The sequence below is a fragment of the Huiozyma naganishii genome, chromosome 2 (genome assembly GCF_000348985.1).
Source record: "Huiozyma naganishii CBS 8797 chromosome 2, complete genome".
In the NCBI taxonomy this organism is placed as follows: Eukaryota; Fungi; Ascomycota; class Saccharomycetes; order Saccharomycetales; family Saccharomycetaceae; genus Huiozyma; species Huiozyma naganishii.
Window position 1 is genome coordinate 1,343,708 of NC_035923.1, and position 27,271 is coordinate 1,370,978.

The following is a 27,271-nucleotide window of genomic DNA, read 5'->3' on the forward strand; positions in this document are numbered from 1 at the left end:
TGGAGAATATACAGAAATAAATACAGGTATTTGCTTGGTAATAAATAAGTAAACCATTATGTGGTGGAATCCCAGAGGCCATTTCAGAATGCGTCCTCAGCGACGTCGTCGTGGAAGTACTTCCCCTCCAAAGTGGGCTTAATAATCCCAACTCTGACGACGAAATCACCGAAGTGTTCACCTTCCTCTCTTTCGAAAACCCACCTCTTGAACATCGGCTTCAAGATGTCCAGGATATCGTCATCCTTGATCGAAGCTTTATACAATTTGTTCAGTCTCTCACCGTAGTAACCACCACCAAGCATCAAGTTGTACGTGTGTGGGGCCTTCCCAATCAACGCTATTTCCGCTAACCATGGACGAGAACAACCGTTGGGGCACCCTGTCATTCTCAAAACAATAGAGTCATGACGTAGACCGTACTCTTCCAGAACATCCTCAATTTGAGTGATTAGAACGGGTAGGTAACGTTCGGATTCGGCCATAGCCAAACCACACGTTGGCAACCCAACACACGAGGAGGAGGATTGTCTTAGCCCGCTCAGTTCCGTGTTATCCAGGGAGTACTTCTTCATCAACGCCTTGACCGCATCCAAGTGCTCGTCCTTGATACTGGAGATTACAACGTGCTGGTTACCAGTAAGCCTGAAATTACCGGAGCCCTGCTTCTGCATCAACTCGGCAATCTTGCGTAGACCCGTCTTCTGTGCCCGGTCCGGTGTGTCCTCCACCCTACCGTTCTCGATGAACGCGGTGAAGTGGTTCAATCCCGTCTCGTCCTTGACCCAGCCGAAGTAGTCGATGTTTGACTTGATCTCGAATGGCTGCTCTGGGTCGAACTTGTGGCCCCAAAGCTCCTCAACCTTCTCCTTGAAAACCTCCTTCGTCATGTCGTCAATGGTGTACTTTAACCGCGCGTGCTTACGGTCCGTTCTGGACCCGTTGTCCCTCTGGATTATCATGACAGCCTCGATGGCAGCCACGACCTCCTCTGGCGCGACAAACCCAAGCAGCGAACCTGTTCTGGGGTACGTCTTCTTGTTGTTGTGTGTGGTACCCATACCACCACCTGTGTACATGTTGTAGCCCTTGACGATGTCCGTCGCAGGGTCCACAATGGCAATCAAACCGACATCGCTCGACCAAACATCGACGTCGTTGTAGGGAGGGACCGTAATGTTGACCTTGAACTTCCTTGGTAGGTACACGGGGCTGTAAAGCGGCTCGATGTCGACCAGGGAGTTGCCGGCCACCAGAGCCTTCTTCGTTGGTTGGGCCGCCTTCTCTGTTGCCGAAATCTCTTCCCAGTTGGAGTCGTAGTCTCTCTCATCAGGACCCTGCAGCCAGATTTCATAGTAAGCAGTCGTCTTTGGTAGAAAGTGTTCCGAGATCTTAGCACCCATTTCAGAAACTTGTTCGTGAACCTTAGCATTGGCTGGCAACGCTGAACACATAACATTTCTGTTAACGTCACCACAAGCGGCCAAAGTGTCCATCAAAGTAGAGTTCATTGCCCTGATGCTATGTTTCAAGTTTTTCTTCAATATACCGTGAAGTTGGAATGTAGCTCTCGTGGTTATCTTTAAAGTACCGTTACCGTCTTCATCAGATAGTCTGTTGACAGCCAACCACTGTTCTGGGGTAGCAACCCCGCCTGGTAACCTGACTCTCGACATGAAACTGTACAGCGGCTCCATACCTTGAGCTTTACGAATATCTCTGATATCACGGTCATCTTGCATGTAACAACCATGGAACTTCGTCAATTGCTGATCATGTGCATGGATTGCCAAAGTAGATTGATCGTTCAAACCTTCCACAATTGTACCTCTTAAGAAATCTGAGTTGATTTTCATATCTTCGTTGGTGTAAGGTTTGTCTTCAGGAACATCAGCGCCAGAAACACCGAGAACTTCCCACAACTGCTTCTCCCACTCAGCGTATCCAGTTTGATACCCATCAGCGTCTTGGTCATCACCGAGCCCTAGGGGGACGATTGGATTGGCAGTCAACAATTCTAACCGGGCAAACAGGTCCTTCGCAGGTTTGTTGTAATAACGAGCATCCTCCTTCCGTGGCCAGTATTGGGAGTCACCAAGACCAAAAACAGAGAAGTTCAGCGAGGCTAGGTCCACGTCTAAGGAGCCTTTCAACTCCTCCCAGAAGGTCTTCCCGTCCTGTGGGAATTCACCTTGCCCCGCGGTAGACGTGACAAGATCACGTTTTCTTCGCCTGCTAGATCCTCCAGAATGATATCGTCCATGGAGAGAACCGTGGACTTCAGACCTCTTGCAGAGGCACGATTGCCCAGTCTCTTGGCCAAGGCAGTGGCGCTGCCACCGTCCGACGCGTAGTAGATGTGCAGCGGCGGACCGGACACGCCCTTCCAGCAGCTGGTCGTACGCGGCTTTGGCGCGGTTCTCAACCTTTCTCGAGATGACATCGCTGGCCGACGCCTCAATGTCTCTGGCCAGTTCGGGGGTCCTCTTGGTCAACAGCGACAGCTTGTTCTCGCGGTCCAGGAAAGACTGCAATTCCTTTCTGATGACGGCGGAGTCCAGCGTGAACGCGGCGTCGTCCGCGTCCTTGGCAGGGTTGTACCGGTAAAGCGGCCAGTACCCGCACTCAACAGCGTTCTTCGTCTCCCGCAGCACCTCCAGCGGCGTGTCCTTCTCAGACGAGTAAGGCAGGTAGGCTAGCACCACGGAGGGTCCGTTGAACGCAGAGGCCTCTAGAAACGCGGCAAGCAGCTGTGTGTACGAGGAGTACACCGCGACGGACGCGACGTACACGTCGTGGAAGTTCATGGCGTAGAGCCCCACGTTCTTCTTGTGGCGCGGGTTGGCCCTGCTCTTCTCGTACGGTTCTGAGTCGATGATCAGCAAGTTGATGTTCTTCTTGGACGCCAGGACCTGGTGGACCCCGGAGTGGCCCAGGTCGTAGGACCAGGCGTCGGAGCCGACGAGCCAGTGCGACTTGAACTGGAAGCACTCCTCGCGCGGCGCCACCTTCAGCAGGTCCAGCGCAACGGCGGAGTCCTGGTTCGACTGCAAAATGTTGAAGATCTTGGCGGCGACCTCGTTGGCTGCGCCGAGCTCCGCATCGCCCAGGTTCGCGTCGTGAAGCGCCACCCACTGGGACAGGAGTTGCACGAGCTCCCCAGCGTCCTCGGTGTGGTACAGTGAGGGGTCGAGCGACTTCTTGACAAGGGCGACCAGCTCGCCTCTCGCTTCGTCTTGTCTCAAGAAAGAGCCAAACCCGTACTCTGGTGCGGCCACGTTGGCCGTGTCGCTGCCGTACTCGTTGATGATGTCCAGGTTCGTGGAGAACAACTCATGCAGCACCTTCAAGTATGCGGTTTCCAGTTTCACGACGTTGGCCACGGACTCGGCGAATTGAGTCGCCGCTGGAGAAGTGGTTGGCTTTCCTAGGTACAGGTGTTGATCTGGGTTATCACTCCTGACGTTGTCCACGATCTTTTGTAAAACAGTCTTGTCATTTTGCTCCAATACACCAAGGTTAGTCAAGACGACCTGGTCTATATTCTTTTGGGCCAAAATACCGAAATCTTGAAAGATGTCTAGGAGCAATGGGGAAAACCCCGTTTGTGTTTCATTGGACCGTTGTAGGACCACGATCTTAGTGATTGTGGATGGGAGTGTGGAAACGAATGCCTCGAATTTCCATGGACGATACGTCTTTATATTCAATAGCAGAACTTTTAAACCGGGTGCAAACTCGGCCAATTGTGAACCGTATGGAGAGAGATTAATAACCAAGACGGTAGGTTCTGCAGGGGATGCTAAGACATCAAATGGAGCGACTGCAGTTTCAACGGTCTCTTTGTCCAAGTCTGGTAATTTCAATTCATCTTGTAAAGTTTGTTCGGAGGCCCTTACGAAATCGATAAAATGGAACACGGGGGTTGCAGTCTTTAAAGCAATCTCATATGCAGAGGCACCGTTTTCTGCCACGTCATCCAAGCTATAAGAGACGAATGTCGGGAAATCCAAATCTTTTAATGCTGGGATCACGGAGTAGTCCTGTAAATCCAAGTCAACATTGATCACGACAGGGTACCCTCTCAGAGTGTACAAGTGTGGAAGACCCTTCAATACAGAAGTCTCATCGGCAAACACACTGGTCAGAGTATGCTTATCGGCGTTAGCGGCGATTGTACCAAATGGATCCTGCGTTTGCAACAATCTCGTGCAATTGGGCCCAATCTCATACTGCGTCGCTACTGAGCTCTTAGTGGGCGCCACGTAATAACTCGCTGAACCGGTCACCAGGCTCGAGCGCAAGTCTACCAACTCCTCGAGGACCTGTTTCAAGGTCAATGCGGTAGTCAGTGTCATTCGCGTGTTAGTGTTTCTTTCCAAAGCGAGAGCGAACAACGAACCACTGCAATCAATTGTCAATTGAGCGAACCGAAAGGGAATATACGAAGAGATAGCAACTGTCGAAAAAGGTGCTTTTCTTGGTCCTCAATTGGCCTGTTTCTTATAAAGCAATCAGCCTCGCAAGCAGTTGTAGATTACTAATTCAGCGTGCTTCCTGGATCTCATCCTCACAGTTGTTGAGAGACAGCTCGAGATGTCCCCGCTTCTGCTCGCCCGATGGAAGCCACAGTTTCTCCGAAAAGTGTGTTGAAACTGAAAAGTTTTCTCTTTTCGCAGTGAAGATGCACAGCCGTGCGGTGCAACACCGAGTCGCTCGGGTAGTCATACACACCAGTTACTGACGGAGCGGTTACAGGCGGTGGACGGCTAGTCAGTTGGCTGATGATGCTGTTTGTTGCTTGGGGGAGGGGAGTGGGACGTGCAATGTCTGTCCCAGAAAAACAGGCCCACTTGGTACAATTGTGACAGTCTCAGTCCTAGGGGGCATGGTCCTCGCAAGTCAATGGTGTTACTCTTTGACAAAGGGGATAAGTGCGGGGAAGTGTTTTCATACCGTTATTTGTATAGCACACTTGATTATTTACCAAAACAATGCTCTTAGCGGCCTCTTTGGGGAAGTATGGCTCGTTTTAGATGAAAAATGCTCCCCTTAACACTAGAAAAAATGCGTGCTTTACTTACTTAACGCTACAATATAAACTATATTTCTGGTCCATGGTGTTTTTGAGGTTGTTATTTACTTCTGGGTGCTGTAAAACGTTTCTGAAATGACGTTCTGCACCAGTTAAACAAATTAAAATAATTTAGATTTCCACTATATAAAGACCAGGAGTTTCCAAAACTTTTAAATGAAGCGGTGGCTCAATGGTAGAGCTTTCGACTCCAGTTAAATCCTGGGTATTCCGGAAAACGATTGCAATCGAAGGGTTGCAGGTTCAATTCCTGTCCGTTTCATTTTTTTGATTTTTTTGTCCACCCGACGCTGAAGACCCAGCTGTGTTGTATACCCAACCGCAGCCAAACACAACACTCCCCCCCAGCTACAATCCAGCAGCTTGAAGTAAGCTTTTTGCCCTCTTTCAATAGAATATCTCTCGGTTTAGCTCTGATTCAAATTTCAGATTCAGAAAAGGGACTAACACTTTTGCATGCCTTAGTATTACGACAGTTGAGCAAGTTCAAGTCCATTGAGTGTCCCAATTCTATGTCAGATTACTCCGACCGTGCCGCTACGGAGAGGGAACCGCTGGTAGGGGACCGCTCACATTCGCCGACGCAGTACGTCCCCGGCGACGATTCCATTGAAAATGGGTATCCGATGCCGAGATTAAGAAGACGTGGGAGTACCATTTCTTCAATCGCGAGTGGATACAATGCTATCAGAGAACATATGGACAAGAGGAAGTTTGTATCCTTGGTCATCACCAGCATTGTGATTTATTTAGGATTTGTGGCCCTGTTCGCACCAAGAACGTCACTCTCACGGGATTTCAGAAGATGGCATTCCTCTAAGTTGACCACGGCCGAGGTGTTTAGAATCTATTTGAACGCCTTGCAGGACGAAAATAGGATCAAAAAACATGTTCATTCACTTACTGAAGGCAATACAAACAGTTTGGACTATATGCTCCAGCAGTTCCATGAGTTAGGGTATAGACCAAAGTTGGAAAACATTTACCCCTGGATAACTCAACATGTGGATACTCAACTGAAACTCATCTCCGGGGGGGAAACCATCTGGGATGCACCGTTGATAGAGGATTGCAACGAAAGCTCTGCTTGTATCGCTCATAACAACCATACAGCAACGACAAAGGGATTCCACTACTACGCCCCTAACGGGAACGTAACTGCACAATATGTGTATTGCAATTATGGGACATTGGAAGATTACGAAACGTTGCTGCAAAACGGTATCGACATCGACGGGAAAATTCATATAGTACGGTATGGAGATATCAACAGGGGACTCAAAGTGAAAAATGCTCAGTTATACGGTGCTTCTGCCGTCATAATGTACACAGACCCTTACGATGATGGACTAATAACAGAATCAAATGGATATACACCGTTCCCCAAAGGGCCAGCAAGAAACCCTACTGCGATTGAACGAGGAACCGTAGAGTTTTTCACTGAGTCTCCAGGTGACCCAACGACTCCAGGTTACTCTTCAAAGTTCCCAGATACAGAACGTCATTCTCCAGCAGGAAAATTCTCGATGATACCTTCCATACCGGTCAGTGCAAGAGATATTCAACCCATCTTAGAAAAGTTGAACGGATGTGGCAAGCAGTTGGGATCCAGGGGAAATATCTATGGATTCCGTTATTTTAGCGGTCCATCTCCGGAAGATATTCAAGTCCAACTCTACAACGAACAGAACACTTCTATTGTGAAAATGACCAATTTGGTAGTGGATATCCCAGGGATATTTGCTGATGGGGAAACAATTATCGGCTGTCATAGGGACACATGGTCTCTATCAAATACGGGGGAGTCAGCTAGCGGCTGTGCTATTCTCTTGGAAATAGCTAGCGGGATGAAAACGTTATTGCATAAAGGGTGGAAACCGTTAAGACCAATAAGGTTTGTTAGTTGGGATGGTGAGGAAAACGGAATGCTAGGATCCACCGAGTACATAGACGAGCACTCGGATGTTTTACAGAGAAGTGCATTGGCTTATCTCAATCTAGACAAGGCGGTTACCGGGTCACAATTTACCGTAGCGGCGCATCCCTTGTTAGAAAATGTCATTAAAACGGCAGCAAGGTACACAAATTTTAAAGGGCAGGACGATGTCACATTGCATGATGAATGGACTAGAACATCCAACGCAACTGTTGACCACTTAAATGGAGACTCAGACTATCTCGGCTTTCAATACCATTTGGGTATTCCTTCCGCGTCATTCAATTTTGCACAAAATAATTCTGGAGATGCCATTTACCATTGGCATTCGCTTTTCGATTCAGTACAATTTGTAGAAGACTTTATTGACGGTGACTACAAATTGCATAATACTCTGGCTACATTTACTGGGATAGTAGCATTGATGATGAGTGAAAACGAACTGAACAACTTTAAAACACATTCCCTTTTCGAGATACTATATGAAAAATATAGTTACCTATACGAAGGGATTTTGAACGCTTTCCCACATGACAACGAGTTACAGAAATTGGCGGATTCTTTGTCTACCACTGTTGAAATATTGGCTAAAATGGATAGTGTAAGGTTTGACTCGAAAAATAAGAAACTAGCTAGAGACTGTGTCCAAGATTATCCTGTTTGGGCCTTACTAACTAAACTCAAGCTATATCTGAACCTTTTGAGATCGAATAATAAACTGAAGCAAATAGATAGATTATTTGTCACTAAGATTGGGTTAAACGACAGAGAATGGCTAAAGCATAGCGTATTTTCCCCTAATAAATACACTGGAATTCAAGGTTGTACCATTCCTGGTATTTATGAGGCCTTGATTGAGACAGACAGGGATCAAGTACACCAATGGCTTATTTTGTTGTCCACGCAGTTAAATAACATGCGCTATTTATTATTATAAAAAATCAATTTGTTAAACGATAGTATGGATGAAATATCATCTTAAGGAAGAATTGATCTGAGAAGATTGTATTATAAAAGAAAGAAAAGATTACCATAAACCGATAACTGCAAGCCCGGTTCTATGAAAAGGTACATGAGGCGTCCTGTGAAACTACAAGAGGATTATTTCGACCACAATTTTTTGTATTGAAACTTTTCTCATAGAACGGTTTGTATGAGATCATCATGTTCTGATTCCCCATCTGAACAGTTACTATCACTGCTTCCTAAGTCAACTCTTGGCAATAGGCAAAATATAAACAATACTGGAGGCTGTTCTGTATTCCAAAAATGCCATTATTGGCAAGAAGTTATCGGTTGTGTAGCGTTCAGTTTTTTAATCTTTTTGGTATCCTACGTAAAGGTTTCTTTCTTGTAGGAGCCAGATCTGTTTTAGTTTTCACTTTGTGGTTGAATAACAGCATTCTATTTTGTTCAATAAACATAGTTCTTGTACAAATATTGTCCGTTCCACTGCTCGCAGCAGCAAAGAAAATTCAAAAATATGCAGAGAGCCAGATTTCTCCCTTTTGATGTTAGATTGCTAAGGGAGTGTTATGCGTATAGTCTTGCTTCCGCGAGATTCAGGACTAGAAGACCAAACAATAACAAGAATTTCCAAGTCTCTCCAGCCAACACCTAAAAACAATTTAGGTTCAATCTGTATCATAAATCACCAAAATCACAAACCATGTCTTACTTGCTTTTACTCCCTGGAGAAATAGAGCCCATTCGAGCCATAGTAAAGAAAAGCCAAGAGAGTAGTTTGATAGGTAGGATCGAAACTAAGATACGTGCGACAGTAACGAAACGACCTCTGTAGATGTCTGGCGCGCTTGTTAAATGGTCTAAGATATCATGGACTACCTGCTTGGCATAAACGGAGGGGGCTGTCCCATTCTTAACGGCATTATCACGTGAATGGAATGACCGCAGCCCCTCTGGTGTATTGTAAAGAGAATCTTCTAAAACAGGGCGAGGATCTCCGATATCAGTAGCAACGGCCCCCGTGACGAAATTGATAACGCGAACCCCTAGCGGTTTCATTTCCAGATGTAGTGTTCTCGCATATTGGTGAATAGCTGCCTTTGAAGCGGAATATACAGTGATGAATGGAACGGGTAGTATGGCAGCAATAGAACCCGTAAAGGCAATAGTGCCTTTACACTGGATGACAAGCGGTGACAATTCTCTTGTCATGTTAACGTGACCAAAAACGTTAACCTGGAAGCAATCCGTAACAATGTCATTGGTAACATCGAGGGCTGGCACACTACAAGCTACACCTGCATTATTGTATAGAATATCGATACCGCCTACATGGTGTTGAGCCATTAGATAGTCCCTGAAGGACACAATTTCTGCAGGTTTGCTTATATCGAGCTCGTATGGAATCACCACACGCGGAGAGTAGAGCGAGGACAGCTCGAGGATAGGTTTGGTCCTTCTTGCACACGCATATATCTGGAAATCGCCGTGATCTGCGAGTTCTTTGACAATAGCATAACCAATACCAGATGACGCACCGGTAACTACTGCAACTCGCATGCCTGGGGAGTTCTGTTGACACGTTTACCTGTAACTGTCTAAAAACATGTGGCATCATCTAGATATGATGAATCGATCCTTTATTCAATACAAAATGATTAATGGAAATAAATAAATAAATATAGGTGATAAGTAGTACTTTATCAATACAGCTTGTCTGGGGACGAGAGTATAATACAACATAACTCCTACCGTTAGTACACATCTTCTGAAACATCTTCATGGATCAGTCTACCTTCTAGTGTAGGCTTGACGATGCCTGCTCTCACAACAAAATCACCAAAATGTTCCCCATCTTCTCTTTCAAGCATCCATCTTTTGAAAAGTGGTTTCAATAAGCCAGGGATATCATCGTCCTTAACAGATGACTTGTAGAGTTTATTCAATCTTTGGCCGTAATAGCCACCACCAAGCATTATATTGTAGATGTGTGGGGATTTCCCAATTATAGCAACTTCAGCGAGGTAAGGCCGCGAGCAACCGTTTGGACAACCTGTCATCCTCATAACAATCGAATCGTGACGCAGACCACATTCTTCAAGATATTCCTCTAATTCAGTTATCAAAACTGGTAAGTATCTCTCTGATTCAGAGAAAGCCAAACCACACGTTGGCAACCCAACACACGAGGAGGAGGATTGTCTTAGCCCGCTCAGTTCCGTGTTATCCAGGGAGTACTTCTTCATCAACGCCTTGACCGCATCCAAGTGCTCGTCCTTGATACTGGAGATTACAACGTGCTGGTTACCAGTAAGCCTGAAATTACCGGAGCCCTGCTTCTGCATCAACTCGGCAATCTTGCGTAGACCCGTCTTCTGTGCCCGGTCCGGTGTGTCCTCCACCCTACCGTTCTCGATGAACGCGGTGAAGTGGTTCAATCCCGTCTCGTCCTTGACCCAGCCGAAGTGTCGATGTTTGACTTGATCTCGAATGGCTGCTCGTGGGTCGAACTTGTCGGCCCCAAAGCTCCTCAACCTTCTCCTTGAAACCTCCTTCGTCATGTCGTCAATGGTGTACTTTAACCGCGCGTGCTTACGGTCCGTTCTGGACCCGTTGTCCCTCTGGATTATCATGACAGCCTCGATGGCAGCCACGACCTCCTCTGGCGCGACAAACCCAAGCAGCGAACCTGTTCTGGGGTACGTCTTCTTGTTGTTGTGTGTGGTACCCATACCACCACCTGTGTACATGTTGTAGCCCTTGACGATGTCCGTCGCAGGGTCCACAATGGCAATCAAACCGACATCGCTCGACCAAACATCGACGTCGTTGTAGGGAGGGACCGTAATGTTGACCTTGAACTTCCTTGGTAGGTACACGGGGCTGTAAAGCGGCTCGATGTCGACCAGGGAGTTGCCGGCCACCAGAGCCTTCTTCTTGGTTGGGCCGCCTTCTCTGTTGCCGAAAATCTCTTCCCAGTTGGAGTCGTAGTCTCTCTCATCAGGACCCTGCAGCCAGATTTCATAGTAAGCAGTCGTCTTTGGTAGAAAGTGTTCCGAGATCTTAGCACCCATTTCAGAAACTTGTTTGTGAACCTTAGCATTGGCTGGCAACGCTGAACACATTGTATTTCTGTTGACATCACCGGCAGCAGCCAAAGTATCCATCAAAGTAGAGTTCATTGCCCTGATGGTATGCTTTAGGTTATTTTTCAAAACGCAATGTAACTGAAAGGTAGCTCTAGTCGTGATTTTCATTGTGCCATTACCATCCTCATCTGAAAGACGGTTAAGAACTAACCACTGTTCTGGAGTCGCAACCCCACCTGGTAATCTAATCCTAGCCATTACACTGTACAGCGGTTCCAAACCTTGTGCCTTCCGTGCTTCAAGGACGTCCCTATCATTTTGAGAGTAGCAGCCATGAAATTTCAAGAGTTGTTGGTCATCAGCAGCTAGTTGCATGGCAGATTTGTCATTTAACCCATCCACAATTGTACCTCTCAAAAAGTTCGATTGAGATTTTATATCCTCATTGGTAATTTCTTTCTCTTCGGGGACATCAGCGCCAGAAACACCGAGAACTTCCCACAACTGCTTCTCCCACTCAGCGTATCCAGTTTGATACCCATCAGCGTCTTGGTCATCACCGAGCCCTAGGGGGACGATTGGATTGGCAGTCAACAATTCTAACCGGGCAAACAGGTCCTTTGCAGGTTTGTTGTAATAACGAGCATCCTCCTTCCGTGGCCAGTATTGGGAGTCACCAAGACCAAAAACAGAGAAGTTCAGCGAGGCTAGGTCCACGTCTAAGGAGCCTTTCAACTCCTCCCAGAAGGTCTTCCCGTCCTGTGGGAATTCACCTTGCCCCGCGGTAGACGTGACAAAGATCACGTTTTCCTCGCCTGCTAGATCCTCCAGAATGATATCGTCCATGGAGAGAACCGTGGACTTCAGACCTCTTGCAGAGGCACGATTGCCCAGTCTCTTGGCCAAGGCAGTGGCGTTGCCACCGTCCGACGCGTAGTAGATGTGCAGCGGCGGACCGGACAGCCCTTCCAGCAGCTGGTCGTACGCGGCTTTGGCGCGGTTCTCAACCTTTCTCGAGATGACATCGCTGGCCGACGCCTCAATGTCTCTGGCCAGTTCGGGGGTCCTCTTGGTCAACAGCGACAGCTTGTTCTCGCGGTCCAGGAAAGACTGCAATTCCTTTCTGATGACGGCGGAGTCCAGCGTGAACGCGGCGTCGTCCGCGTCCTTGGCAGGGTTGTACCGGTAAAGCGGCCAGTACCCGCACTCAACAGCGTTCTTCGTCTCCCGCAGCACCTCCAGCGGCGTGTCCTTCTCAGACGAGTAAGGCAGGTAGGCTAGCACCACGGAGGGTCCGTTGAACGCAGAGGCCTCTAGAAACGCGGCAAGCAGCTGTGTGTACGAGGAGTACACCGCGACGGACGCGACGTACACGTCGTGGAAGTTCATGGCGTAGAGCCCCACGTTCTTCTTGTGGCGCGGGTTGGCCCTGCTCTTCTCGTACGGTTCTGAGTCGATGATCAGCAAGTTGATGTTCTTCTTGGACGCCAGGACCTGGTGGACCCCGGAGTGGCCCAGGTCGTAGGACCAGGCGTCGGAGCCGACGAGCCAGTGCGACTTGAACTGGAAGCACTCCTCGCGCGGCGCCACCTTCAGCAGGTCCAGCGCAACGGCGGAGTCCTGGTTCGACTGCAAAATGTTGAAGATCTTGGCGGCGACCTCGTTGGCTGCGCCGAGCTCCGCATCGCCCAGGTTCGCGTCGTGAAGCGCCACCCACTGGGACAGGAGTTGCACGAGCTCCCCAGCGTCCTCGGTGTGGTACAGTGAGGGGTCGAGCGACTTCTTGACAAGGGCGACCAGCTCGCCTCTCGCTTCGTCTTGTCTCAAGAAAGAGCCAAACCCGTACTCTGGTGCGGCCACGTTGGCCGTGTCGCTGCCGTACTCGTTGATGATGTCCAGGTTCGTGGAGAACAACTCATGCAGCACCTTCAAGTATGCGGTTTCCAGTTTCACGACGTTGGCCACGGACTCGGCAAATTGAGTCGCCGCTGGAGAAGTGGTTGGCTTTCCTAGGTACAGGTGTTGATCTGGGTTATCACTCCTGACGTTGTCCACGATCGTTTGCAAAGTGGTTTTCGCGTCCGTAATCTTGCCAACATTTGTGAGAACTACCTGTTTGACGCCCCTCTGAACGAGAACAGCAAAGTCTTGGAAGAAATCTAAAAGTAGAGGGTCGAATGCTTTGGATTGACCCCCGCGGGAGTAACCTTGCACGATGACGATCCTCTTGATGGTGTTTGGTACCGTTTGTAAAAATTCAGTCAACTTCCAAGGTCTGTATTGATTTATGTTTGTTAATTGAATATTTAGGTTAGCTGCGTGCTGGGCGAACTGCTCACCGTAGGAGGATAGGTTGAACAGTAGAGTGTCTGGGGCCTGCGAGGTAGCCAATATGGGGAACGCATCTATTTCCGATGTTACCTCTGCGACATAGCTGGTTTTGGTCAGTGCAGCAAAATCGATGAAATGCAGCACTGGTTGTAGCGTTTCAAGAGCCACTTGGAAGGATTGTTTGCCATTTGCAATCAACGTTTCGTAGTTGGCAGACACATAAGAGGCAAACCCGAGATCTTTCAAAGCTGGCACGACGGAGTAATCTTGTAAGTCCATGTCGACGTTAATAACGAGTGGGACATCTTTCAAAATGTACAGATGAGGCAAACCGTTCATGATGGACAGCGCGTCTGTCGTCACGACACTCACACCATCTTTGCCCACTAGCTGTGCAATGACACCAAACGGATCCTCATTCTTGAGCAGCCTTGTGGAGGCATCCGTTATCTCGTAAGGGCATTTACCAGATTTTTCTTGAGCAACGTAGAAGATATTGTCCACCGATGATGGGAACAACCCTGCCAATACGTGCTGTATTGTAACTGGGCCCTCGATGGTCATTGCAGTGTCTGTGCGGTACCTGAGTCTGGTGTTGTTGCAGGCAAGTAAAGGGTCAGCATCAAACGATCCGTCCTCACCTTGTGCCTGTATATATATGTATGCGTCTAGGAAGATGCAACACAACAACAACTGTGTGTGTGGTAATGCCATCAACACCTTCTTGAAGGCGATGAGAGAGATACTCGACAACTGCCGCCTCTACGTCCAAACTGTGTCTACCATGTGGCATTGGTACAACTTGGTGCAAACTGTGGAACGCGCAGCCACAATGGCCGTGCAAAACAATAGACAACGAAGGCAGCACCGTTCAACAGCCTCAACGTTCAATTGAGGTGCGAGATCGTTGAAAACCGGCTGCGGGAACCGCTGCCCTGAAGAAGGACCGCGCGTTGTAGTCACAGCCCCGTACGACTAGTCATACCGGCGTGCGCTTGGGAAGAGACATACTAGGTGCAAATTTCACAGATAATCCACAGAGAGAAACTGGGAGAGCAGCAGACAGGCAGCCATCCGTGTGTTACTGGTGCTAAACCGTGGCAAGAGAATCAACGTGATGGGAACGCTGCCACATCTTGAACACCGTCTTGCTGATTAGCTCACATTCTTCTGCTGGATCTCGATGACTGCAAAAGAGGAAAATAAAAAAGTGAAATAATAATGAGAGATATTAGCATTATGTAAGAGATCGTTGCATTGAATGTGGCACAAAGTGTCGAATTTGCTCTCTGGTGTGCAGTCAACAGTTGAATTTTTACCGAGGAAGGGGCGCAATTTGTTGGTTTACTTCAATTGTACAGTGTACCAGTGCTCGATATGCCCGCTTCGATGTTCGATAGGGCCCGCGAGAGACGAAAGGTGAAGAAGGCGAAAAATAGGGAAACAGTCGAAACATCTGGTCCACAACCGGGCATTGCGCGGAGTAGCACACCGAGAACACCAAATACTACGAATGCTAACACTTTGACGCTCAGTTCGGGGAATCTGCTCGTGGATAGTTCTGGAGGCACTCTCAATATACACAACAACACACTCAAAGTTGGTGCTGGTGCTGGTGCTGGTGTTTCTACTGGTGCTGGAGTGCAAGAAACGACTTCTCACCCTACCGCATTGCCTCTCAATGGTGACCGGAAACTGGAGACAAGGCAATTGTCCCTCTCGAGGAGACTGAAGATCACAAGCACTAGTAAGAGAAATGTGGATCAGGACACACAGTACTCATTAACCACCTCCGGGAGACGCAAAGCGCTCGCATTGGAGTTGGGGTACCACGAATCAAGAGTCTCGCACCACCTTGTTCTTCTCCATCTCGACGAACTGCCAATGGTCCAACAGGGTGACTTGTGCGAATTGAAGACATATACGGGGAAGGAACCCTCCGCAAAAAATACGGGCAAGAAGATCTTCTTCATTGCACACGACTTCCCAGAAGATTTGAAAAGAAGGTGCCAGAAGAACTCAACACAAAGAATATCCATCATGCTAGGACAACTGCAAAACTTAATAGACCTACCAGCACGGTCAAAAGTCTGGATCAAAGTCAAGGAGAAAGAAACCTACGCTGCCGATGTAATAGAAATCCACATTAAAGATTGTGCACTTAACAGAGGTGACATGTGGGTATTCTCTGGGAAGCTGCTCGATACGTGTGTCTTTGCTGGACAAAAAGTACAGTTCATGGATTCCACTAGAGGAACAGTCAAGGGCGTCTTTAGAGATGGGAAGAAAATCTTGTCCAGTTACGTTGGGGAAAAAACAAGAGTAGTCTTCAGATCAGAGTCAGCAAGATTAATGTTCCTAATACAAATTACGGAAGAGATGTGGCATTTTGACGAATCGGGCGAGCAACTATTCCAGAAAATGATCAACTCTTTCTTCCCCAAGATTTTTAAAAGATGGAAAAATATAGACACCCATCATTCAATCACAATAGCATTTGCCGTATCAATGGACCTTTCAGATTCCTCTTCGTACATGAATTTGAAGCCCGGCGAGAAGTTGAAAAATCCTTCAGATATTTACCGTATTGTAGTGGATCAAGTGAACATTATCCATTGGGTTGAAATCTTGGAAACGTTGGGGAGAGAGTTCGTCAATTTGCGTCAGGATTTGCTCAACGTGAAAAGCGAAAAGGGCTACACAATAGTGGAAAGAAGATTTGCCCCAATTATCAAATCAAACTTTTTAGAAATGATTAACTTTGCATCCACCATACTTGCCGATCCATTTAAACAAGTGGATTTGAGACATACAACCACCCACGTCATGATCATATCCCCTGGTAGAGGACTTTACGACGTCGATTTTGACCTGCTGAATCTTACGGGGAAAAAATTGCTATCATTAGAAATGACAATGGATCTTATTTGTCTCTCTAGAGCACCACTTCATATTATACCTTTATTCAGATACTTGGATTACGAAAAAAAACTACATTACTGCATACCGAAGTGGCTGAGTATCTTTTTTTGGAATGATTCAACCAAGGATACGGACCAATGGCATCCCAGGTCTCAAATCTACGACCTACAAATGATGGGTTTAACTGATAATGAAATAGTAAAACAAGCAGAGATAGGATATTTAACTCCCACTAAAAACATCGAATCAGTCTCGCAAATGATACGTAACTTTGAAAGTACCGTCTTCAAACATCCCGAATTAAAGGAAAGTAAAAGAACGGATGTCCTTAAAGTCGAACAATCGTTGGGGCCAGAAACCAATGGTGAGCCCACTGGAGTATCCAAGAACTTGCTTTGGAATAATTTGACTTTCTCTCAGCCAGCTATAAATGGAATTCAGAAACCGGAAGTAACCGCTGATATATATACCGCTGACTCACCTACAGAGAATGAAACTCCAAATAAAAGCCCAACAGAATCACGTTCTAGCAGAAATGTTTCACGGAAAAACTCTTTGGCCGTAAATACTTTAAGAGGGCTAACCCAGAAAAGTTCGGTAAAAGACTTCACCAGAAGAATAATCAATAAGTTCACCCAAAGCTCAGAACAAAAATCACCGGTCGAAGAAACTGCCCCAATAAGTTCAGCAGGTTCTGTGCCGAAAGACTTGTCCAATTTCAAGAAAAACCCCTCCGAGCAAAATCTAACTATAATGAAAAACCTGTCCATTTTCGAACCCCGAATTAAAGAAACTTCATCGGAAAATCAGACAGAAACCGTTTCTCATCCAAATTCTCTTGTGACAGAAAACTCTTCGAGATTCTCAAACGCGCTTAATAGGTACCCATTTGCAAACGAGGAAATTAAACTGGAAGTAGACGACCATATCTACATATTCAACGAGACCTGGGTTGAAATAACGAATCCATCGGTTCCGGTAAGTGGCCAGTTGGCAGATAAACTGATACCAGTCCGGTGGAAGGATGTCTGGCCCAAGTACGTTGCAAAAAAATACAGCAAATGGCGCTCTTTTTCAACACCTGCTGAATTGCCTGTAACCGTATCGAATTTCCCATCTGTCAAAGACTTTGAAGAAAATTTTATTTTCAGAAACCATTCCGTTACCTTAAACATTGATCAGGAAGCTTACAATCAAACCTATATTGATTTACTAAGAAATATGATATATTCTCGATTAATTTGCGGATTTCAGTTATGTGTTGGCGAGCAGGTTGAGTTGATTGAAAAGCAAATCGACAAAGACGCCCCATTAGTGGCAAAGTACATTGATAATAGAAATTGGAATATGCTAAAAGTGTACACAATGATTGATTCAGAAATCCACAGAATAACATGCGGTAATAATGGCGTTATAGATGTTCAACGTTATTTGAGGAAGAACGAGACAAGTCCTTTTGATCAAGTGCCAAGCCATATACCACTTGTAAAAACCAGGTACGAAAATGAGTATCACGCTGCCAAGATTGATCCCATACATACATTTCGTGAGTCATTGAACTGGAACCAAATAGATCAGGCGCTGGCTGGATATGGTGATTTTATTGTAGACAAGAAGTGGAATGGATTCCGGGCTAAATTTGTACTTCTACCTGCAACTTCCAGACCTAGTACATTTTCAATAGTCATTAACGGCAAAAACGAAACCTTATCCCCCGAGGAATTGAGATTGGAGGGACTCAGAAGGGTTATTGCATCCATAACAAAGTCAAGGTTGAAAACGGAACAAGAGAAAAAAATGAAGAAATCGAAAATCGAAGAAATTCAGCCCGAAGTTACGTTTTACACTGGATCTTTGTTCAATTTCATAAGTGAACAGCGGGATTCTTTGGAGAAATCAGATCTCAACTACAGTGACACACTGTTTGTGAAAGATACTAACCTTTTATCCAAAGATATGGAACTTTACAAACTAGCCCACGAAATGCAACATGGTATTTCTAAGCTCAGACTGGTAAACAGAACCTGGCATTGGAAGAGACATAAAAATTGTTTTGTAGGATCTGAAATGGTCAACTGGTTGATACGGAACTTTTCAGATATTCATACAAGAGACGAAGCCACAGAGTACGGCCAGGAAATTATGAGCAAGGGTTTATTTGTCCATGTGCTGAATAAGCATAGTTTCCTTGACGGTCATTATTTTTATCAGTTTTCTCCGGAGTACATCATTGATTCGAACCAGGTTAATAAACTAAACAGAAATAATGGTTCACTAAACGAAACGAACCAACTCTTGAGAAAAACATCTTCTCAGAGTATTCCTGAAACTGCAGCTTCTGTTTCGCTTGTAACAAGTCACGCTAATTCGTCGACTGGGCGAGATGATCAGACCGTACTGACTCGGTCGAATACTCTACCGGAAAGACCCATTGTAGTTCTAAGTAATTCGGTTCTGATAGATGTGGATCCTCTTAAAAAGTCATATCGACAGGAAACATGTACTGTTCATTACGACCGAGTACACAATCCTGATCATTGCTTCCACATAAGATTGGAGTGGCTTGCAACAACACCGAAATTACTTGACGACCTAATTGCAAATTGGTCCAGAATTTGTGAACGTTATGGTTTGCGCTTGATCGAAATTCCTTGGGAGGAACTCTGCACGATACCAAGTATGAATCCGTTTCATTCGTTCGTTGAAATATCTCTGGCTATCAATCCATGGAAAGATCCAGAATTTTATGACCCTGAAATATTTTCCAAAAGCAAGTTTTATTATCATACGCATTTATTGAGACATAGCGGTTTTATGCTAGACAACAGAGCTTCTACATTTCTGCAAGAAGGGGATGTTGAGTTTGAAATCAGATATTCTTGGGGTCGGCCACAGTTTAAGTACGCTCAGTTCATTCACAATACTGGCACTTACATTGCTGAGATCCGGGAGAATGGTGATCTTTTTTTGGCACCAAATAATATACACATATCCAGGGTATCTCAAGGTAATATTCATGGGAAAATTCACACGCCTAAAAAAAATACTGTCAACGCTCAGGCTATTATGGAAACGTTTCGCAAAACATGTACTAATTACGAAATGCTGCGTAATGAGTTTCTCGAAATTAAGGAAATATGGGACTCAGATCAAAGTACACGAGACGAGTCATTAATAATTCGAAATTGAAAGTACGTAACAATATCTATAGAACAATGGATACCACATTCGGCTGGCTACCGACCAAAATAATTTAATATTCACTTTTCATCTGGTATCTTTTCCACAAGTGATTTGATCCTGTCAAATGTTTCCTTTTTGCTCACACGCTTTCTCGTTGAGATGGCTTTGTTATTTGTATTATTAATTGGCGTAGGCTTATCAGGGAAAGTTGGTAACGGCATCATTGGCGGAGTTGCCTCTTCGGCTATACTTCCACAAACGTTATCTGTCCCTTTCTTCTCGCCTAGAAAAGGAAGGTAGAAATACTTGAAGTATATTGAAAGGCATACCAAATCGAAGGCTATACCATTGTTTCCCTTTTTCAGCTGAAATGATAGTTTCAGGCCCATAAGATGCTCGTCCGAGTATTTTGAGGTCACGAACTCCTTTTGAAGCTGTACGCTGTAATGCAAAAAGTCTTGATAACTTAGGATAGGGAGTAAGTGTTCGATATACTTCTCGTCAATATCCAACTTCTTGACGGCAGCCTTGACGTAAGCTTTTATAGCAATATCTGTCGCTTCGGGCACGTAAAGCATTCCTGAACTAAACCTTCTAATTTTTTTCAAGAGTTGCGCTATAGAGTTATAATCGCTGCGTTCAAAGAGGAGTTTGATATAGAACACAACGTACTCATAGGCGTAAACAAAATGCTTTCCCGGTCTTTCATATTCAGGTTTCCAAATTGAGACCAAGTTTTTACTGCTCTTTAGTGAAACAACTTTGTTCATCTCTTCTAAGGCTCCAGTCACATCGTCAAAATCTTCAAATAGTATCTTTGCGATACGATACTGCGGTCTGTGGTGCCACTTTCTTCTGTCCAGAGTAATTAAGTGTCTCAGCACGGCTATAACTTTATGGTAAAATTCCTTTTCTATTCTCTCATTCCCTGAAGTGTTCTCGTCAATAGTCCAGAATTCCGCGTTCTGGCCCAACACTTCTTTATCGAATTCCATTATATTTAAAGCCTTTTTCGGCCCCAAGACTAACCTTTTAACCAGCTTGTAACACGTTTTTATCAACATGTAATGAGGTTCAAGAATAAAATCCTTTCCCTCTGAATCCTTTATGGCACGCCGGCACGACTCCAAGATATTCTCAATAGTGGGTTCCTGAGATTCTTCTCTGTTCAGTTTAGATAATGTCTTAGATATTGCCAAGTAATTCGCCCAGTTACACGATTGTTGTTCCAGATTATTAGCTTGAGTCAAGCAGAGGAGGATTGCTTGCTCTATATTAAAGTCAGATATTGTTGATATATCTGCAGCATTCTCCTCAGAGACAAAAAAGTTTTCGTTCATTCTCAAAATAGAGTCAGATTGTCTCCAACAAAAGCATAGCTTATTCATAGGTTTATAATATCCATTGGTTAATTCGTTCCCAAGAGCTTCTAAAACCATTTGCAGAATTTTCTCATCCCCGTCCGACACCTCATTCCTGGAATGGTATATCGTCAACGACTTAATATAGCACAGTATTGACTTCCGTTGAGCAAGGGCTACCATTCGCTTCTTGTCAAGGATAGCAAGTTTGTCTGCCGTCCATATCAAATCATCCTCAACTATGTAGCTGAAACATTTCCCTAGAAGATACCAACTTTCAAAACGACTGGTGTTATATATGATATCACATTTGAGCGTCTTGATGATGGCGTCTAATTCGGAAGGTCGCGCCTGCATAGACTTTTTGCGAATCATATATTGATTGAGCGAATGTACGCTAACCACATAAAAAAGTCCTGTGTCCATAGCTTGAGATAGTGGTATGTTCGGGGTTGTGAATTTGATGTTATTTGCTCCTTTCAGTGCATCTTGGAACAGAGTGGTAGTTATAGGAGAATTCAAATAGTCTTTCAATGAATGTTTATTCTTGACGATACAATAGTCATTGACTTCTAAAGGATCTCCAATGGTTTCGATGATAGTATCAAGTACTTGTTTCAATGATGTTTTATTAGTGGATAATAGCAACGGGTTTACAGTGCGATAATTCAGTTTTATTAAATACACCCCCACTGTTAATGCATTGGATTTTTCCATCTTGTTGGGATGGGTTGGGTGTTGCGAAACACTATGACCATCGCCAGATATCAGAAAGTGGTATCGGCACCACATAATCTGTTTCAGATGCATGTATGACAGTTCATTGGTGAATTTGCATAATAATGTTTCTGCAATCAGCAAAAAGCTAGTGTGCGCTGCATCACAGCACAGAAAATGACCTAGAAACTCGTGGAAGCAGGATATCAGATTTATTGTATGCACACCATCAGTATCAGTGTTCAATTTTTTTGAAAGAGAATGGAAGTAAACGATAATCAAACTTATCAATGACGTTGTTTGTTCTTTCATTCTTGCAGAGGATTTTGTAGCTCTTTCAAAGAAAGACTTGGTATTATTATCAGTAGAAGTGCCTCCGTAAAAAAAGAGCAGGTAAAACAGAAAAAAGGCTTGCAATAAAGTTCTCATTCTACTTTCATCAACAGCGCCATCACTCAATTCCCAGTGATTTGATTGAAGAAAGTTTACCACCCGACCTGTAAAACTTCCGATTGTTGAAAGAGCTGTTAAAAGATTGGAAATGCTTGAGTCCATTGACTTCTCCTCTCTGGTTTCAAATGAAAGAATTTCGTCTATTAACAGTTGTAGAATACCAAAATACGTCCTCAAAACTGCGAGCCTATCGTCCATTTTTAGGTAGTGGGAAAACAATATGTCCCATAACCTAATCTTTAGTGTGAATGGAGACTTAAGAATGAATTCTACCATGTCCTTGTTTAATATCATATTATCGTCTTTGCTTGAAGTTAGACAATACGAGAGCACTGATTCCAGTAGTTTTATATGTTCAATACTACCTGGTGTATCATCAGTAGAGTCACTTTTATCAAAAGTCAGACTTTCAACCATCTTCAGCTTCCTCAGCTGTGAGCTGATTGCACCAGCACTCAAATTAGAAATATATTGATAATTTGGATAAATCACATTGAAAGTTGGTGGAAGGCTTTGAAGAAGCTCGGAAAGTGACTCCAACGCTTCCATTAACTGCCCATTGGTGGTACCCTTGCTATACTGCAATAACGAATAATGAACCCACTTCATACAAACTGTTTCTTGGGCCTTCAGTTCCTTTTCATTTGCAGATAATAGGACAGAAAGTCTTTCAATTTTTTTTTCCAGTTTGTTCATCTGTGTCCTGAGTTCAGATGTCTTGTTCCCTTGTGACTTTTTTAGGGCCATTTCTTCCGCCAAGCTACCTGCCATATTAACAAGAATTTCGTATACCGAAAGGGCAAAGTGCCAGTTCTGTGAAATATTTTCCACAAAATAGCTGTAGAGATTTGATTCAATACTCATAACAAACCATTGGACCATCTTAAATAATTCTGGAGTCCATATGTAATCAACTACTAATCTTTCATCAGAATTTTGTCCAAGAAGAAAACTTAAGATCAAAAACCTCAATTCGTGAAAGTGTGGCATTTGTTTATTCACATCGTTCAAAAGAATTTCTAATTTCATAGCTGATAATGGTGGCATCGAAGCTTGTGCACTCTCGCTTTCATCCAATGTGTTTGATTTTAATAAGGAATTTAACTTCACGTTCTCGTCCACGGTTGTTGTGACAGACTTCTTGTTATATATGTTAGTGTGCCACGTGCTCCAGTTTTTTAAGCAGTCGAAGACTATGCGGCAAATGTACTGCATGTTCGAAGATCCCGTTGCACCGTCAACACTAACAGATAATTGTTCGTACTTTAAAGGTAGTTCACCACATCCGACAGTTTTCATAAGGGATTCCAGATTCAAAAAAAGGTTGATATGTGCAGAGTTATTTGAGTCGCCTATCGGCATAACATCTTCTGAACTGTTGCGTTCTTTGAATCTTTTGCTACTTCTCTGTCTTGGGGTATCATTATTATCGTTCGAACGTTTTGTACCTTTTCTCAGAGCATCATCTGCCCCTTGTACAATAGAATTCGATTGGTTTTCGTTCTTCGGAGCACTCTCCAAACTATCATTCTCTTGTTTTATGTCTTTGGCAGCCCCATCACCTCCAGAAATCACGAGATCGTCATCTGTGTTTTTGGGTCTTGGCATACTTTCAACAGATTGTGCTTCTTCGCAAAATTTTTCGCCCGTCGGTACCTCAATATTAAACTTCAAGCTTTCTATTGGAAAGTCAAGTTCACTATACGGATCGGAATTCCTACTAAATAGTGACGAGAACTTGATGGAGGGCATCAATTCTCTTATGGATTTTATGAAAACATCCCAATCAAGTGTTTTTAAGAGGATTTCCTGGCAGTCCGTTTTCTTCATAGTTATTTCATCTTCAGTTTTCAGCTGATAAATCTCTGAAAGAATCGAGTTTAGTGTGGGTCGCAATGTTGAAGTTGGCTTTTCTTTGGTTATGGGATCACCAATATCAAAAAGCAATGTCTTGTATTGACCGATAATGTTTTTCAATTGGGGTAGAACGGTACATCTACGCCTCCCACGTACCAAAAACAGCCGGTTATCGCGTTTATTCAGTTCAGTTTCCAGGATTAACCGTTTCAACCGCTGAGACTTGAAAGCGTGGAAAAGCTCCAAAAGGAGTTCAGAGACGCTTGTATCAGCATCACTGTGTTGGAGTGATTCGACCAGATTCTCAATAACCTTTAAGATGTCAGTGACAATATCAGCTGATCCAATGCTCTCCTTCTCGTCCAATTCACTTCTATGTATCAACCATCGATAATATAGCATCCCTCGGTTCCTGTAAGACAAATATCGTAGTCTGTCCAATGTAGGCGAGTTGTATCGATAGAAACCCCACTTGTCCGGTTGCATGATGTTCAACTGGAACAAAAGAGTAAACTTGTTGTCCGAGAGTTCAAATTGGGCCTCCTTCATTGCCATCAGAGCCTCTTGGTAGATCTTGAACCCTTCTTCAATTTGCAACTCTCTAGAGTGTTCTTCGGTTTCGTTCAGCTCCTCAAGGGGCGACAAATTTACAGCGTCAAAGGTAGACATTGTGTAAAAGAGAGATGTATCTCACCCTGTGTTGTCTCCAAGGTTGCTTAATGTAGTGCGCTGCTTCAATCTAAACACTCGACCTTGTTTCTGATTCTCTGTGCTGGAAAGTTGATGTTTTAGTGGAAATTGCATTTGCTGGAAAATTTCGAGATGAGCAGTTGACTTTGACAGTAACATAGAGACGGGGATTAAGGTATGCGGTACCTGATAGAGTCGTTGCCACGTATTGGAAGTGTTGGAGTCTATGTAGATGATGTTGAAGAGCTAGTATTGAAAGAGCTGGGCCCCAAAGCACTCACAGTGAGTTACCGTGGGAAACACATGTCCTTAGTGGTTAAGAAGACGATTTCTTTACCTGTAAACATATCCCTCTCACAAAATGGAGTTCCTACTTCTTTTAAGTACAATGAACAAGGGACATTTACGCTGAGGTTGAGGGTGCGATCTGAATCGGTAAATGCTACTGACTCTTTAGCCCCGTCGTCAGAAAAGTTTCTGTGGGATAAAACTCAATTGAATGAAATGGGTGCTTTTTGCTTCCGCTGCCTGCATTGCGACGCGCCAGTACTAGATAGCGTAACAAACTGTCTTAAACTTAACAATATGCCGTCGGAGTACTGGGCTGAATTGATGGATTATTGGCACTGCCATAAACCTGACAGCAGAGATCCAAATATTTCCGCAAAGTATGGCGCTTTGAAACCGCTGTTAAATGAGCTGTTGATCGGGGAGTCCTTTTTAGAAACCAGTCCTGCCACCGTAGCTGGGAGTACTGAAGTAAATGATTTGAGGGTAAACTGTTCGAAATGTGGTACAAAACTTGGTGAGTTAACTAAGGATGGTCTATACAAATTCTACAAATGGCAACTGAAACTTTACGACAATTCTAAAATGTGTGAATACCTCTTTAACCCGAGAGACGATGTAATACTACAACTTTTGAGTTACATCAGAGGGTACTCGGGAAGATACATTCTTTTGAGTTCGCGACAAAACCCGAACATTATGCTATGGGTATTTGCACTAGACATCGGCGTCTCTTTCACTGATGGCAAGAATTTTCCACAAGCAGTTAAGATTTTATACACCACAGACGCATCACAGTTTGATACAATCAAAAAGGCCCATAATGTGCATGAACTCGGAGTCCATGATACCCCCTATACTGCGTTTGTGACGGACCTGGCACAGAACCACGAGTCTTTGCCTGAGGCAGCACAAAAGTTTGATATATGGGATACCAGCTACCTACCGATGCCGTAGAAAGGGTGTACAGAAAACATAATTCTGTATTGCACTAGCAACGATATACATAATATACGTAGATTGAAAGGCAACTGCATATAAGGACGAGAGTCAGACGGTTGGCAGCGTAGTTCTTTTCATTGTGTGAACCACAACTGTTGGAATCCGGAATCTGAGACGCGCGCGTGAAATGTCAGTTGCAAAATATATCTAATTTGATATCTTCAGCACGGTTTAACAGGCAGTGTAGTCAATATTATGGCCAGGAACCTTCGAACCAGTGCACGTCATTACACTTTAGTGCTGGTCGATGGTTGTGGTGCAGAAAGACGCCCAAGGAAGGCAGGTAATTTGCAGGACCGATGCCGATGAAAAAGAAGGGTTTACCTTCCTATCGATAATGGACAAGGTCGATGTATTCCCGCCTGATTATGAGCAGCTGGACGGGTTTAAAGAGAACGTTTACTATTTAGTGACTCATCATGACGTTAAAGTAGGTTTTGTGTGTAGATTTGTGCTTGAAGAGATGATGACTGTGGTGCCCACTTCTCTGTTTCAAGAAACATTTACTGTAGACAACGAAAGACACTTCATTCGGTTCAATTCCGAAATCTTTGAAACCAGAAACACGCAGCTTGATCAGATAGCCAGATTGATGCAGAAAAACCCACAGTCAAAGATTCAAGGATTGAAGGGTTGGAGAGACGAACAATACGCGATCTGGATCAAGAAAACCCCGTACGTTCTTGTCGAGCGTGCTTTATCCGGTGCCCTCGGGATCATTACATTAGGAGCCCACATCAATGGGTATGTAATTGATTACGCTACTCAAGAAATTAAACTGTGGATCTCGAGAAGAGCCGCTACAAAACCCACCTGGCCTCTTATGTTAGACAATATCATTGCTGGTGGGCTCGGATATCCGTATGGACCTTACGAAACTGCAGTTAAGGAAAGTTTGGAGGAAGCCAATTTAGAAAAACCGATCATAGAAAGATACCTTAAATCTGTTGGGGTAGTTTCTTATTTCTACTATCAAGGTAACGCACAAAAGGACATGTTCAACTCAGAGGGCTCCTTCATTACTGGAGAAGCGCAGTTTCTGTACGACTTGGAACTACCTCCAACCGTGATTCCCGAACCAAACGACGGTGAAGTAGACTCATTTACTCTCATGTCGCTACAAGAGGTGGTGGATGCATTGAAAAACGGTGAATTTAAGCCCAATTGCGCTATGGTAACACTGGAGTTCCTTATCAGACATGGCTATGTCACGGCCGAAAATGAGCCTAATTATCTTACAATCTTGAGTAAGATGCATAGACGCTTCCCTTTCCCAACGTTAAGCTAAAATACACAATGGAAAAGCGTAGAAACTAGATATCAGACTTTCAACAAGTAAATCATATGTATATATAAACGTTATCAAAAAAGAGGGACGGTC

At 44.6% G+C, this 27,271-nt stretch overlaps 8 protein-coding genes and 1 non-coding gene across 9 annotated transcripts; 5 read left to right on the forward strand and 4 right to left on the reverse strand.

Annotated features, from left to right (window-relative positions):
• Positions 1-83: 83 nt before the first annotated feature.
• On the reverse strand, positions 84-4,358 carry KNAG0B06830 (uncharacterized protein; the record flags this gene model as incomplete). Its single annotated transcript, XM_022606682.1, has 1 exon — positions 84-4,358. One exon carries the CDS (start codon positions 4,356-4,358, stop codon positions 84-86), a length of 4,275 nt encoding a protein of 1,424 aa, XP_022463353.1.
• An 895-nt stretch (positions 4,359-5,253) lies between these two features.
• On the forward strand, positions 5,254-5,357 carry KNAG0Btrna4W. The gene is made up of 2 exons: positions 5,254-5,290; positions 5,321-5,357. It is a non-coding gene; the product is annotated as a tRNA-Trp (tRNA).
• Positions 5,358-5,607: 250 nt separating this feature from the next.
• Positions 5,608-7,968, forward strand: VPS70 (putative zinc metalloprotease; the record flags this gene model as incomplete). The annotated part of the gene is made up of 1 exon (XM_022606683.1): positions 5,608-7,968. One exon carries the CDS (start codon positions 5,608-5,610, stop codon positions 7,966-7,968), a length of 2,361 nt encoding a protein of 786 aa, XP_022463354.1.
• A 737-nt stretch (positions 7,969-8,705) lies between these two features.
• On the reverse strand, positions 8,706-9,557 carry KNAG0B06850 (uncharacterized protein; the record flags this gene model as incomplete). The annotated part of the gene is made up of 1 exon (XM_022606684.1): positions 8,706-9,557. The coding sequence occupies one exon, from the start codon at positions 9,555-9,557 to the stop codon at positions 8,706-8,708; it is 852 nt and encodes a 283-aa protein (XP_022463355.1).
• A 194-nt stretch (positions 9,558-9,751) lies between these two features.
• On the reverse strand, positions 9,752-14,131 carry KNAG0B06860 (uncharacterized protein; the record flags this gene model as incomplete). The annotated part of the gene is made up of 1 exon (XM_022606685.1): positions 9,752-14,131. The coding sequence occupies one exon, from the start codon at positions 14,129-14,131 to the stop codon at positions 9,752-9,754; it is 4,380 nt and encodes a 1,459-aa protein (XP_022463356.1).
• Positions 14,132-14,794: 663 nt separating this feature from the next.
• IML1 (GTPase-activating protein IML1) lies at positions 14,795-19,528 on the forward strand (the record flags this gene model as incomplete). The annotated part of the gene is made up of 1 exon (XM_022606687.1): positions 14,795-19,528. One exon carries the CDS (start codon positions 14,795-14,797, stop codon positions 19,526-19,528), a length of 4,734 nt encoding a protein of 1,577 aa, XP_022463357.1.
• Positions 19,529-19,599: 71 nt separating this feature from the next.
• Positions 19,600-24,579, reverse strand: HIR3 (Hir3p; the record flags this gene model as incomplete). Its single annotated transcript, XM_022606688.1, has 1 exon — positions 19,600-24,579. One exon carries the CDS (start codon positions 24,577-24,579, stop codon positions 19,600-19,602), a length of 4,980 nt encoding a protein of 1,659 aa, XP_022463358.1.
• Positions 24,580-24,777: 198 nt separating this feature from the next.
• On the forward strand, positions 24,778-25,845 carry IPA1 (putative polyadenylation protein; the record flags this gene model as incomplete). Its single annotated transcript, XM_022606689.1, has 1 exon — positions 24,778-25,845. The coding sequence occupies one exon, from the start codon at positions 24,778-24,780 to the stop codon at positions 25,843-25,845; it is 1,068 nt and encodes a 355-aa protein (XP_022463359.1).
• A 292-nt stretch (positions 25,846-26,137) lies between these two features.
• KNAG0B06900 (uncharacterized protein) lies at positions 26,138-27,178 on the forward strand (the record flags this gene model as incomplete). The annotated part of the gene is made up of 1 exon (XM_022606690.1): positions 26,138-27,178. The coding sequence occupies one exon, from the start codon at positions 26,138-26,140 to the stop codon at positions 27,176-27,178; it is 1,041 nt and encodes a 346-aa protein (XP_022463360.1).
• Between the last annotated feature and the right edge of the window lie 93 nt (positions 27,179-27,271).